This window comes from Pseudophryne corroboree, chromosome 8, assembly GCF_028390025.1.
Source record: "Pseudophryne corroboree isolate aPseCor3 chromosome 8, aPseCor3.hap2, whole genome shotgun sequence".
Taxonomy (NCBI): Eukaryota; Metazoa; Chordata; class Amphibia; order Anura; family Myobatrachidae; genus Pseudophryne; species Pseudophryne corroboree.
In genome coordinates, this window is record NC_086451.1 from 226,844,709 (window position 1) to 226,860,456 (window position 15,748).

At 40.9% G+C, this 15,748-nt stretch overlaps 1 protein-coding gene across 1 annotated transcript in view; it reads right to left on the reverse strand.

Annotated features, from left to right (window-relative positions):
• Positions 1–9,295: 9,295 nt before the first annotated feature.
• The window catches only part of EFNB1 (ephrin B1), a 103,113-nt gene continuing 96,660 nt past the window's right edge, over positions 9,296–15,748 (reverse strand). The window contains exon 5 of the mRNA XM_063937088.1: positions 9,296–15,497. Within this exon, the coding sequence (XP_063793158.1) occupies positions 15,106–15,497 (392 nt within the window). The 3' untranslated portion in view covers positions 9,296–15,105. The remainder of the gene's footprint in view (positions 15,498–15,748) is intronic.

Genomic DNA, 15,748 nt, shown 5'->3' on the forward strand with positions numbered 1-15,748 from the left:
TGAATTTGAAAGTCACTGTGCTATGACAGTATACAGAATTTAGCTCAAAAGCTGTGGAGATTTTGTCAGGTCATCCAAAATAAATAAACATTTTTACACTCATATTTCTTTTTAGAAAAGTATACAGGGGGTTCAGAACTAATCTGTATCTCAAGACAGCTTGGTGAAGAGAAGGTTTCCTATGCAAACACTGAAATCTATTTGGACTGTTAAGAAGTTTACTGAGGATGTCAAATCTAAAATTAAAGTACCAATTCCCTTTACTATTGTTTGTTATAAATGTGGTACAAGTCACTTTGTTCACAATAAAATGATATATATTTGGGATCATTTATGATGGGGTGGATATTACCCATCAAGTAATTTACCAAAAGGAGCATTCTATAGTATCAATACATCTAAGAGATGCCTATTCTCATGTTCTGGTATGCAGGGAATATCAAAAATCTCAGATTCTGCATCCAAGGCAAAACATCTTCAGTCCACAGGTCTTCCCTTTGGATTGACAACATCCCCAAGAACATTTACAAAGCTCCTTTGTGTCACTTAATGCTTAGAAGAACAAAAGGATTAGAGGTTTAACAGTATTTGAACAACTTACTATGTTGCTGAAAATCAAAATAAAGAATGAATGATGCTGTGTACAGAACTTTACAGATCCCTCAGTATTACAGTAGGATGATAAACTGGGAGAGAATTCAGCTAAAGCCACTTCGACAAATACAGTTCTTGAGGGTACAAGTGGATACTACAGTATGTAGTCCCTCTGTAACAAGAGAGATGTGGAAAGAACTGGCCACATTGGTACAAGCATGTGACATTACATACTGGACTATGTTTGCTGGGAATAATATCCTCATAGACATATCCTTTGAGCAAGATGGAGGACGAGAAAGTTACAATAGAACTTGCTGAAGAACAGCCAAGAAGGAACCTTCCTGAATTACTAGTTAAAGCTATGTCAAGCTACAAGAGACTTTGGCCCTCATTCCGAGTCGTTCGCTCGGTATTTTTCATCGCATCGCAGTGAAATTCCGCTTAGTGCGCATGCACAATATTCGCACTGCGACTGCGCCAAGTATCTTTGCTATGAAGATAGTATTTTTACTCACGGCTTTTTCATCGCTCCGGCGATCGTAATGTGATTGACAGGAAATGGGTGTTACTGGGCGGAAACACTGCGTTTTATGGGCGTGTGGCTGAAAACGCTACCGTTTCCGGAAAAAACGCAGGAGTGGTTGGGCGAACGCTGGGTGTGTTTGTGACGTCAAACCAGGAACGACAAGCACTGAACTGATCGCACAGGCAGAGTAAGTGTGGAGCTACTCTAAAACTGCTAAGTAGTTTGTGATCGCAATATTGCGAATACATCGGTCGCAATTTTAAGATGCTAAGATACACTCCCAGTAGGCGGCGGCTTAGCGTGTGTAACTCTGCTAAATTCGCCTTGCGACCGATCAACTCGGAATGAGGGCCTTTGTCTTGATAAACAGGTCCGGATCTAATTATAGAACTTCCTTGACAGAAAACCACTGCTTGGTATTTACAATCGATGTAAGTGCAACAGGTTTGGTAGTGCGTCTATTGCAATAAGGTTGTCAGGGTTTCTGGACTTGTCAGGAGAAGATGAGTACTTCAAACCAGCGAGAAATAAGGGCAATTTGGAACGCTAAAGCTGTCTACAAGTATTCTCGGACAACGTGGCAGTGGTACCATGTTTAAATCGACAAGGTGGCACCAAGAGTCGAATGCTGTTAGAAGTGATAAGAATTTTTAGACTTGGCAGAGTGTCATCTCAGTTCTCTGTAAGCTCTGTATGTACCAAGAAAAGACAACTTTGTTGAAGACTTTCTCAGCAGACACGAGGTGTTGCCAGGATAATAGGAGGCGGACGCAAAGATATTTCAAGAGATTGGTCGCAGGTATATCTAATGGACGCTCATCCAAAAAAAAAAACCCTCTTCTTTTCTAGGTACCACCTGCTGTTAACAGGCGGATCAGACATGTTCTCCCTAACAGGGAATGTCACAATGGAATATATGTTCCCTCCTTTATTCCTACTATTGCTTGTGTCATTAAAAAAAAAAAAAAAAACCCTGAAAAGAGCAAGTAGAAGTGATAATTCTTCCTTACCAGCCAAGGAGAGTGTGGCTCCCAACAGTGGAGAGTATGGCAGCAGAGAGTCCATGAATGTTACCACTCACACCAGGTCTATTATACCCGGGTCCAGTCTATCTAAACTTGAAAAAATTTCATTTGATGATATGGAAATTGAATGTGAATTATTAAGAAAAAGAATTGTCTGAACAAGTTATTCAGTTTCAAGCAAGAAAGAAGTTATCCTCTAATTTATTATAGGATCTGGAATATCTTTATCTCATGGGCCGAATCTGAATTTGACGTCAGAAGAGTTGAAACACCCCAAATATTGCAGTTTCTCTATGATGGGTTAAGAAGGGTCTGACTGTATCAACCATTAAGGTACAGATAGCAGCCTTCAGCATGTTGCTGGATAGGAAACTGTCTGAAGTCAATTCTGTCAAAGGTTTCTGTCAAGCTACAGTATGAATGGTCCTAGCCCCTAGGATCTGAATCTGATACTGAACTGCAGTCAGAAGGGTCAGTGAATTACAAGTGTTATAGGCCTTTCTGTCCATATCTTATTATTTGCCAGATAAAGATGTGCAAAGAACAAATACAGATTCTTTACTAAAGATGGTGTCAGCGCTTCATTAAACCAGGAGGTTTTTTTTTGTCGTCCTCTTTCCCACAACCTAAAAGTGAGAAGGAAGAAAGGTTGCATATGCTGAACTTATGACAAGCACTTTTTGTCTATTTGGATAGGAGTGAAAAACTTTTGGAAAACATAGTATTTGTTTTACATGTAGGCATAAAGAAAGGTGGAGCACCCATGAAGCAACCTTTCGCCAGGTGGATCAGGGAGCTAATTATTCTGGTGTATGAAGAAAGTAGTCATAAAATTTCATAAAATCTGAAGGCACACTCAACCAGTGTTGTTGCAATTTCCTGGGTTAAGGATGCTTTGGTATCAATGAAAGACATGTACAGTAGCCAACTGGCCGTCTGTTCAGACTTTCTCTAGTCACTATGCTCTGGATTTGGCTGGCGCCCACTTTGACAGTGATGTCCTTGAAGGGGCATTGCGATGAATGAATAAAATGGGGTAATTAAGCATGAATTTCTGTTTGCTGGACTATTTGTTACCCTCCCTATATTATGCTTTGGTATATCCCAGAGTAATGGCTGCCATGAAGTAGTGCAGAAGAAAATAGCAAATTATATTTACCGATAATTTCATTTCTTCAAGATACTTCATGGCAGCCTATAATATACCCTCCCTTTTTTAGTGTGTTTTTCCACAGGAACCGAATGTGAGGAGACACTCAAAAGACTGAGGAGGAGTAGCTCTATATACCCTAAGTGGGCGGTCCCTGAAGTGTGAAACAACTCCCTGTCTAGAACTAAGTGAATGGGATGCAATCCCAGAGTAATGGCTGCCATGAAGTATCTTGAAGAAATGAAATTATCGGTAAATATAATTTGCTATTATCTCTGGTGTTCTTGTGTGTGATGCCTAACTTGTTTTGTTCTAACCTGTAGTTGATTTAATACTGTACTGCTGAATGGATTATTCTGCTTCATGAATGTGTCAAGCCCTTGTACACCTTGTCCTACTGCACATCTTTAGTTCTGTTTACCCCTCCCTCTTTACTGCTTACAATTCTAAGATTTAAAAAAAAAAAGAAATATATAATCTAGTAATAAATAATTTGCAGAATCATGAGCATGTGTTTACTGAAGATGGATAAAGTATCCATCACGAGCAAAGGATTGAACACCTATCCATGTGTGGCCCCACAGGGTTTGTTAAACAAAGCATGCCTAGTAAATTTGCTGAAGAAAGACACTGCGGTTTGGAGATGCTCACTTACAGAGTAGTCATCCTTGCAGAAGATTTTTTTAGTAAATAATTGGTCATCTTGCTTTAGCATACATACTCTGCTCATCAGGATTGTCAATTTCTTAACAATCAGGAAACAGTCTGTGAAAGCAGGGGATATCACTTCGAGTGTGTGTATGTATGACTAGTACGGGTGCTCCTCAGGGGTGCATACTATCCCCTATGCTTTTCTCACTGTATACTAACAACTGTGTCGCTGGTGAGTCATCTACGAAATTTGCGGATTACATAATTGTCATTGGCCTTATCAAGGATGGGGACGAGTCAGAATATCGGAGAGAGGTGGACAAGTTGGCCCTGTGGTGTTGTAAAAACAAATCTAGAGCTTAATCCACTAAAAACAGTAGAGATGGTTGTGGATTTCAGGAGGGGTTCAGTCACTGTGCCCCCCACTTACAACAGCTGGAAATATGGTGGGCTTCTTTAAGTTATTGGGGTCAATAATCTCACAGGACCTTAAGTGGGGGGTTAATATTGATGCAATTGTCAAAAAAGCACAGCAAAGACTGTTCTTTTTACAGCAGCGGAAAAAATGTAGCCTCCCATGTGAGTTGCCGATTCTGTTCTATTCGGCCATAATCGAGTTTGTGCTATGCTCGTTGGTTGTGGTATGGTTTGGTACAGCAACTGAACGTGATAGGCTTAGGCTCCAAAGAATTGTGAGAACTGCAGAAAGGGTAATTGGAGTGGGTCTGCCTTCTGTTCAGGAATTTGTATTTATCAAGGGTAGAGAAACGAGCTAGCTATATTGTAATGGATGAGACACATCTGGGCTGGTCTCTTTCAGTTGCTTCCATCAGGTAGGTGCTATAGAGTGCATACCATAAAAACGGTCAGACACAAAAACAGCTTTTTCCCTCAGGCAATCTGTTTGTTAAATAATTGTTCAATTATGTAAATCTTTTTCTAAAACATTGCTGGTTTAGCTCTGTTGGTTTTAATGATTGTATGTTGACCGTTTTTTATTTTATGTTTGTATGTTGAATATTTGTGGTGTGCAGTTGACTGGAAACAAATTCCAGGTGTACTGTTTTGCTGGTCAATAAATTTGATTCCGAGTTGATAAAACGGTGACTTGTTGGGAAAGGTAAAAAAGTTGTCCATGACTAAATAGCAAACATTGTAAATATATGTCAACAGTGCATAACGTTTGACCATAGCTTTTAAAGAGAATAAATGTAAAGGGCAGGTTGGGGTCTTTTGGTGCCAGTACATTTCTATGGACAAGTACCCAATTACCCTTTGAGGATCTTGTAAAGACTTCAGTCAGTCAATGTTGCTTGACAACCAATCTAGTGCATTACACAGGGCTTTGCTAGGTTCATGACATTGTAGTAGTATAATTACTGCTCCAACATTTTAATTAAGTTTATGAGGTGGCATTTCTCCAAGAGTAAGCCTTAAATTGGGTCCTTTTTTCACTCAGAATTTGCACTGTCCTCTAGGACGCAATCTTTCTGGGTTGTAGTGAAAGTACCTTCTTATTTAGGACCTGTCTTTTTATTTTTACTCTATTTCCTTTACAGTCTCTTTCTACTGAGTTTTTTACCGCTCCTTAAATCCACCATGTTATTTGTTTTTGTCTCTGTTTAACTTTGTGAAAGCGCTTTCTGCTTTAGTATGCTTTTAGTGTTATACTATCATTTCAGTCTGGTTTTCTTTTAGTTTTTCTTCAGTTTAGTTTGTGCTATACCCACCCATCCTGCTTCAAACAGGTTGGGGGTTCTTCCTTTATGGCTCCTTTACAGTTTAACTTTCTATTCTTTACAGTGCTTTTTTCCTTTAGTATTGGTCTTTCTGTTTCTTTTCAATCTTTTAGTTGTGCTGAAGTTGTATTTTTTTTTTTTTTTTTATGTCCATCTGAGAGCAGCTACACCAGGGGTGGTTTAAGAGAGGCGAGAGCCCATATGCAGAATCCATGAGGGACCCCTCCTCTCTGACAGCACCATAGATTCTGAATTTGTGCCAGAGTCCACTATGCATTTGCAGGGAAAAAGGCACCTTATTTCTGAGTAACTGTGTAAATCACCAGGAAAATGGCAACGGCACCATTTTCCCTGTGATTTCTGCAGCTCTGGGCCACCAGCCAACGCAGAACTCTGGAGATGAGGGGGGATACGTATACAAGTAAGTATATACGAGTGCAGGGTCCGGCGTGGACCACACTCCTTGCACCAATTATAGATACACCATTTGGCTATGCACATACCTTGTCATTGTAGACGTTGCTGGCACTTGCTTCAAGAATAAAGCGTCAAAATAGTTGTTTGCGGCAAACTATTGAGTAAGGTGGATAAGTAGCTGTCCCAGAGTGGTGATACATATATTTTCATTGCATGAAAGTTAATGGATGATCAGAGCAATCACTTTTGGGTTAGTCACTATGTTAACAATTAAGTGGCCATAGGGTTTCATGAAACATTTTGGAAAAAGGCTGCCGTCATCTTGACAATGTCTGTAGATTGGTGCTAATTAAGAGGTCGAATGAAAATCTAAAAGGAGCTATTAAGAATAGAGCATTTTTTTCAACAGTCACCTTAAAGTTACTGACTTTCAGCCTGCCCTCTGACCCCTTCCACAAGAAAGTCAGTGACTTCATTACCTGAGAGTTCAAACACCTGCTGAGCCAGTCAGAAAGATATTTAGTAGGATTACATATAATTTCTTTTAGCCAACATCCCACAAACAAAGGTCTATGACGCAGTAATTATGCAGTGACTGGTCTATTACACAGAAGCTTCAAATCTGGATCTCTTTGTAAGTTGAATACAAGTAATGGCAAATCTGACAGGTCTGGTCATCCGGTGCTTAGGTACAGGGCTGGATCCGACAGCAGACCTGTAGCCCAGCTGGATGAAGATTACATGTCACCTGTGATACTTATTCTAAACAGATTCGACATTCGGATGAGCCTTTACACTGTAATCCTTATTTTGGCTAATTAGGTCTAAAATGGCCTAGTCGGTTACCAAAGTCTGAGTGTGTATAGGTTCCCAAGTTAAACTTATTTAACTTTGAATGGTCTTAAAATGGAAACAGATCTACATCATATGCCCATAAGTGCTCTTCCAGTTTCTAAATCTGGCCTATTGTATTCAGGATCACAATCGATGCTGCTGTGTGGTTTGTTATACCAATCAGGCTTTGTAGTGTATGTGTACAGAGTGTTATTAATTTAATAATGTTTATAGTGAAGAACCCCCCCCCCCCCCCATACACACACACACAAAACAGGTAATTTATGTGCATGAGATACATTGCAGAGAATCAACATACTGGCCATAAAAGGCCATTGTAGTCTCTGTATAGTTAATATGGGGGGAGATGTACCAAAGCTTGGAGAGAGAATGTACCAGCCAATCAGCATCTGTCATTTTACAGACTCTTTAAAAAAAATGGCAGTTAGGAGTAGATTTTGATGCTCTTCTCTCCAAGCTCTGATACAGTCTCATATGAGCAGTGAGCTGTACTACAGCTTCCATTCACGTGACCAGCCAGTAAGTTCTGTTGGTACAGTAACATTCTCACGTGTTACTGGAAAGGAGATTAAACAGACATAGGGTTTATTTACTTTATTTGCCCTGCTCTGATTTTTACTGTAATCATTCTACAGTATACCTCATCTCATCCCTGCTAAATGGACCTAATCTGAGGCACACCAGTGCGTCACGTCAGTAGCACTCAGACATGGGCAAGAGATTAATTCAGTTGCTGCGTTATACAGTACAGCAGTACAATCTGGACTTAATACTTCCCGTTTAACTCTGCAAACCTATAAAGATGAAGTCAGAGTTTAATTTCCATTGTTGAACACAGTATAGAGAAGACACATCTATAATTACACAAAAACGTTCCTACACATGCTGTGCCCATGTAAAAAGCATTGACCCGAGTGCACTTTAGTAAGAATGTGAAAACAAATGCTGTCAGGTTTTTCTGAAGTGCTCACATACATACAATATATACATACACATGTACATACACATACACATACACACACACACACAACAAATAATTATTCGGATGTTAAAAACAAAAATAGTCGAAGTGGATCTGTGATTAGGACATAACCTCTTTAAATCTAGCCTTATCTACAAACCAGTTATTGCTGGCATTAATAACCTTTTTCTCACCAACCTTTTTTGCATCTGTCATTTTATGCAAATTGCATTTTTCTAAGCAGCAACTGTATGAGGATGCTAAAGGTTTCTTAAATATGTTTGACCAGTCTTTAGCATATTTGGCTAAAGATTAATAACCATGTCTATCAAACTGCTCTCAAAAACACCTCAATTTACACAGAAGTTTTTTGGCCATGCTGCAGACCCCCATTTTAAACTCTTTAGTATCCACTACAGACTGTGTACTCCTACATTATTGCCACAGTCGTGCCAAACAGCTTTTCTCAAGACGCCAAGTCCTGTGCGACTGCTTGCGCCAAGCATCTTTTTAGCCTGAATGTGTGTCTTAATTGCACAAATTACATCTGAAAAAAAAAAAACTGCTCAAAGACTGCACAGATTCATTTGATATGTGACACTTGTACATCTGTGTGGAGTCTGAATCTGTATAAGAAGTGCTACGATGCAGAGGCCACTGGGATAATTTTTTAATTACAAGTTCTGCTATACTTCAGCTGTAACTTGGTACAGATAAATAATCTCTGTGCAGTACACATTGAGTGGTGTTTTGCTGGGTCTGCCCTGCAAATTTAAAGAAAAAGTTGCTACACGCACCGGGTGTCTCGTGACGTATGGTGTATTGAGGCTCCGTGTATGAGGACACCTGTAATATGGAGAATCTACCTCAAATAATAAAGGGAAAACTTCCTAGCCTTCAATTTAGGAAATTGTATTGATCTGTTACTTCTTTGCACTTCCATCTCCCCATAGTTTTGGGCAGGTATACATCTGTGTGTTTAAATCACAGCCATTACTAAAATCAAGACGTTATACGTACTGTAAATGGCTAGAGTGCACTTAAATAGCCAAATTGGCATGGGGTTCCATAATACAGTACTCTATAAAAAGGTGATTGAAATTATCCAGCATATACACATAAATGCAAGTGGAAGATGACCACTACTGAACTGTGGTTTGGACGTGTGTACAAGATTAGTTCAGGTTTGGCAAAATTCAACTGTTAAATATAAAGCTGTCTGACTGTACACACAAACTCATACTGCCAGCAGACTGTAGCCCAAAACATGAAAATATAACCTGTAAGTAGTCAGGTTTGGAAACGCTTTCTAGAATATTCTTAGAAACTGGATTAACACTTTTCACTTTATTCAATTTAAAAAACACAAGATCATTTCCATAGGAAAAAAACTTTATTTAACAATATATCAGGATTCCAACATAGCTCCAGGTAACTGGAGTTCCAGGCATTAAACATGGACATGGGGTGAAGTTTAAACTGCAGAGCTGTAGGTAAAATGTATTCAAACAGGAAACAAAGAAAATAAGTAATAAGTCTCAAGTGAAGCATGAAGAAAAATAAAATAGAAATAAAATACAGAGTGCCTGAGGAATGATGAGAGAACAGTAGTGTTATCTGAGTATGCAGTTTACACTGAAAACTGAATATGTGCACGGAAATCTCTTCCCTAAAAGTGATGGAGTCAAACCCCGCCTCCCGCACCAGGCGATATGAGTCAAGCGTCCTGGCTGAGGGGCCTCGGACATGAAATGGCGTGCATAGCAGGTTGGAGCCAGAAGCTCCGTCCGAGAATTCAGGGTCTAAAAGGCACAGTTCAAAAAGTAAACGTAAAAACAAAAAATAAAATCTATCATATATATATATATAAAAGTGTTTTTCCTACCATTTTTTAAACTGCGTCCTAATCTGTAACTGGTGACATTGCAAAGCTGAAAGGGGTACAGGAGGTGACAGCAAAGATATTTCAGGATGTGGGATGTTGCCCGCTCTCCATGGTCAGAGATGCAGCAAATATGGTGGCTATATTGAAAATCTTATCCTAATGATAACCCTTTATCGCAACACGCATATAAAAAGGAAACGTGGGGGACAGAATGGATTGTGCCGCAGCCTGTATTACTCAGGAGAAACAAGATTACATATCAGCCCCTTAGTACAAAGCATTGCAGACTTCAGAAGGACAAGTTGTGGTTTAAGATAATGATTAGAAGATTTATGCATTTGGGATTTCAGATTTTGTTACATAAAACGGTCAAATTGATAGCTACTACATAGAATACATTTGTTATTAACCACTTTAGTTGCCAGACCAACAATATATTGCAGTCCAGCAAACGTAAAACTTATCTATTTTACCACAATCTTCTCACAGTTGTGTTTTATCAAATATCTTCTAGCCTGCAGCGTGCCCAGGCTGCAACTGAGCACAGGGCAAGATTAATGCTCAGAAGAAACAAACTATTTGCGTTACCGCTGAGAATGACCCACTGAATTATCCATTGGCTCTTTGTCACACAGTAGACAGGCAATGGGGTCCTTTAGAACTTCACAGAAGACTTTCCATTTTTAGTAATGTTGTGCTGCCTTTGCTTGCTGTAACTGCCTTGGTTTGTGAGCAAAGCTGGGACCTTTTGTGAAGCACAGGATCATGGGTGGATCTAGACTTTCTGTATGTACAGTGACAGATGCAACCATACGTCGAGTGCAACACACAAACAAAATGTTACATTTGAGATACTTAAAAGAGCTACATTATAATGGATGAAAACAGCTTAGAAATGTTCCTTATTTTCACACGAACAAAGGGCCTTTCTTTACCACCACTACTTTCTGCTGGCAATAACTAACATTTTTAATGGTGTTTGCGCTTCCTAGGTACACAAAAGCACTGGATGACCAATGGTTTGAGAATTTAATTGCTGCCCTTGTTGTGCGTCTAATATACCCTTAAGTTCATAGCTAGGGCTACACACATTTGCCCAGTGATTACCTACCCTACCTTAATCTCATTAGTGATATTGTACAGCCAAAATATTTTGGAACCGCTCTTCTATTATAACTAATGCGACTCTTACTGAAGCCTGCTTCATATCCTGTGAATACATTTTAAAGGTGATTGATGATTTCGGGGTGTATTCAATACCTGTCAAAGGACCAGACAGGTCAGTATTCAATGGGGCGGCCAAATCCAACTGTCTGATTTGGCCGCTCCCGACAACTGTTAGTACGTGGTGAGGCAGAGACGCCGCTGCTGTGTCCCCCAGCGGCCGGGTCTGCTGAGCCGGCGGTGTCCGTCCCTGCTGCTGCCACTGCCGTGCTGCTGGGAGGCTGCCACTACTCACCTGTCCCCACACCCCCATCTCATCTCCCCAGTTCCGACAAAGTCGAATTGACATTGTCGGAACAGGGGCCAAAACTTGTCGGATTTGGCCGCGAACACGTGGATCCGCGGCTAATCCGACAATACACGCGTTCTCTGACAAGTTGGGAATTCCCGACTTGTCGGAAAAAAAAAAAATCAGCCGGCACTGAATAGGTCGGAACCCCTTCCGACCGAAACTTGTCGGAAACTGCCATCTTTCCGACAAGACGGCAGCTTCCGACAGCTATTGAATACACCCCTTCATCTATGAATAAGTAAGGGGTGCTTAAACAAAAAAAAAAAAAAAAAAAAAAAAACTACCTTGATAAAGGAAACAAAATTAAAATAAATTTGGAGTTTATACAAAAACAGCTTTACAGTATTCTTTAAAAAAAACACATTTACAAAATATATCAAAGTTAATCTCTTAAAGGTACAGAAAAAAAATTAAATTTGAAATATGAAAAAGGTGCTAATAAGTTTAAATTTCACCTTTTATTTTCACATATGTACATGGCGCTTGGTGCCTGACAAAGATCCTTGGGGCTCAATTAAAATATTTAAAAACCTAAAATAAAAAAGAAACCATTGCTGTAGTGAGTTTTGTGCAGCTAAAACAAAGCCCAGCCACCAAAGCATGAGAACATCCGAAAATGGAGAGACTGGCAAGACCATATTGTACGTAATGTATATTATAAATATATATTATATGATCCTGACTGCTCTTAACCTACACAACGTATTGAAACACTATTAAAAATGAATGAAACGGGTTTGCGGTCTATAATTTAATGAATGCAACTAGAGACTTTAAAACAAGGTAAGAGAGTGCTGAACCTTTATAGGTATAATGGTTTCTGTCATGTGCTTAAAAACATTTTGCCCGTCCGGCCTGCTCCGAATAACTCAGCCGCTACCATTCTGAAAAATTCCAAAAATCAACTTTAGCATAGACCAGTGCTGAATGAGAACATGAGGTGGAGGGTGGAGTGTGGTGCTTTTTAAATTCTATATTAAGGCCTTTTTCCTTCTCACAAGAGACTAAAAGTCTCATAGCCCCTCTACAGCAGACAGACAGCTGCTGCCTTAGAGCACACAAGCCCTTAATCTGCCTCAGTACAAAAATGACACCAGATCCAACTCTGCATAGAAAGTAAAACAGGGCACAGGAGCTGCCAAGGGGGAAAGTAAAGGGAGGTGCGCTGAAGGTGCCTCTAGCAAGGCAGGTAGTATCGGTGAGAATTACACAGCAACCCCGCACATGTGTATTGTCAGTCATGGCCTTAGTAGGTGTGAAAGATTAGTACCAAAAAGCAAAGAACAAATCCAGTGATGCACAGGTGACACGAGACCGTGACACAACCTTCAAAAAGCCCAGGTAGCTGAGCTGTACCTATTCAGAGTGAATGAATGAATGTACTGATGAAGCACATGAGTAAAACGCCATCTGTGTGTGAGTTCTAAGGTGGTCACATCCATAATGTCACAGTGGAGCAGAGTGAAGACAGACTAGCAGCACATGTCCCAGCTCGGCTGTTGTGCTCAGACAAGCATATAGGAACACTTCAACAGGATTTACAACAGGGTGGGTTAAGTGTAGAGGAGGGAACTAACACACGTGTCTGTATAGAACACTCCAGTCATAAGTGTACAAACAGCCTGTAAATAGAAGAACCAACAAGGCAGGCATGGAGTTTGCAGTAGCATTCTTCTCTTAACGTTGCCCAAATGAACTCCCAGGACTGGACATATGTCCTTGTTTATGGAGCCAAAGGTGGAGAAACATACAAGGAAAGGGGAGGGGGAGGGGGGGGGGGGTTAGTTGGTGATGGTAGTTATGTTCAGGGACAGTGTTGGTGGTGTGAGCCGAGGAAAGGAATTATGCATTCTGTGGATAGTGATGTGGGGGATGTTGAACAGCCGAAAGGTATAGAAACGTTGTGCTGGAAAAGATGCAGCCACACTGACTGGGTCTAAGTGATGTATTGGTCTCTACTATGGACAGATAGTGTATGCATCATTCAGGCAAAGAATTAAGAGTGTGTGTGGAGGATGTATGCAGGTGTTTGGTGGTCCCCGAGCTAAGTAGTCTGAAAGGGTTCACTCACTTCTATACTGCAGGACAGGGCATTTTTTAAAAGCAACCTTGCAGAGTGCAAACTATAGGACTTCCCTGGATGCTCATTGCACATGCTGAAGGAAATAGTGGGTCAATGTAACAAACTTTCTATTGTTGATCAAACACAATGCAGTGGGCACAATGAAAGTGCACTACAAAAGGTCAGTTTATGAATGGTTTGTAACTATGCATCTTAAATCTTTACCCAGCACTGTGCCAATTGTTTCCACTAAGTTGGCACAGTCACTGAGCAAATTGCTGCACACGGTTATGTGATTAACTAAATTTACTGAGGCAGCTTTTAACCTGTAAATTATTTTCACATGAAGTATAAATCTGGCTCCATGTAGGCTTGCTCTGTAAGTGGTAAGAGACGTTGTCTCTGAGACAGCAATGTAGCGTTAGTTAGATTAGATTGCCGTCAACACACAAGGTCCCCATCTTATCAGTAACAAGATGCTCTGAATACTGAGTCACTGCACGGGGCACGTTCCTAAGAGAACAGAAGGACGATGCTCTATTTCTGCAGATTGCCAATAAGTTGCCTTTCAAAAACTATGCTGGATAAACTATGAAAAGTCACCAGTGATAAAATCGCAAATGATAACGTGGAAATATTACTGTAATGATTCAGAACAAAATCCCACATCATTAGTCATTGTTGCCCACCTCAATATAGAACTTTGCAAGGGTCACATTTAAACTCTTACTTCTCACCAAAATAACCCTTCCCAAAGAAGAGTACCAGCACAGGCTATGCTCAGTACAGCCCACGCGGGGCATGGCTCCGGTGTATAGGTCACAGCGATTATGAAGAATCCTGAATACCTGTTGGGCAGTGTACGCTGATTGCCTCCAACAGGATTCAGGACATATACAATTCTGACACAACTGTGTGATACTTTCAACACTCATGATGTCCATCAACTCCACTAACTTCATCATAATGGAACCAATGGGCAGGATTTGGGAGATGCAGCCTACTGGAAGGAGTGTGCAATTAAGTGCATATGCGTACACAGGTAGCATGTGTGCTATGTACCAGTGCACAGGTAGTGTGCATGAGTGGATGAACGCATATAGCGCACTGGCTCTTTGTCTACAGCTGTTCAGAAACGCATTAAGATACCACAAGACCTTCATGGAGCCAAGGTGGGTTTTCATTGGTCAAACATGGCGCCACCCAGAAGCCAAACACAGAAGGTAGGATCTGTGTTCTCTACGTGCCCTATAACCCATCAGCACAAGCTCATGACAGGGTCACTGATATTCTGGCACAACGCATACAAAATCAGGGCATCCATCCCAACATAGGCTGCTGAACCTATGCCTGCCACTCTGCCAACATAGTACTGGACATCGCTTTGCTGAAGAATTATATCACAGCCATCGACACTGCTTGCATCATTGCGCCTCCACAAGATGAATCGTGGAAGACCGTTCAGACTGCCCTCACATATCTTGTAAGGGATGACTACTGCATGTGTGCAAAGTGCATACAGGAGCAGATCCAAACCACCCTCCCCTGGACAGGAAAGAGCAGAATAATGGGGCAAACTATATAAAAATACCTAACATAGGGAAAGTTAGTCTTATTGCTCCGTCTCCCAGAGTCCCTTAATGCAGAGTGACCTTTGGCCTGTGCTCCTGGTGCTTGATAAGCCATCCCACTGATAGGGAGCAAGGTAAGTTGTGATGGTTTCAGACCTTGTAGTAAATGTTGGCAGGGCTCTGAGGTGGCATCTCTTGCACAATGTACACAGGGTGTCCATAGTCACCGCTCACCTTCTCGTAGTGAGGGCAGTAATTGTTCTCTGTAGTCCGCAGCGGGATGATGATGTCACTTGGCTCAGTGCCAGCATTTCCACTGCACTTGGGACTGGCCAAGGTGCTGAGGGACAGCGCCGTTGCCCGTTGCTGTGTGTGCTTGCGGTGGCGTTTTCGGATCTTGATAAGCAAGACAATCAGGAAGATTATGATGAGAATAAAGATGACACATCCAGCACCAATTGCTGCAAAAACAGCAACCTTCGAGCTGAAGAAACTGTCAACCCCCCCTCCAGGGGAGGGTTTATCCGCCTGGTTCACAGTATCTGAAACATAAAGAGGATATCAGATACAGTACAGCAGTCCTTCATGAGAGCAAAATAAACTAAGCAAACATTATGCAATAATAATTAAACTGAGCTACAATACTGGGCATTCAGTTATCACTATTATCCTTGTAGGAATGGTCATTACATGGGTGATTAGCAGGCTATTGCCAGCACACAGATGCCCAAGGGGTGTTTAGGTCACATACATAAACATATTTCTACTGGAGATGCAGCTTGTTACATGGTGC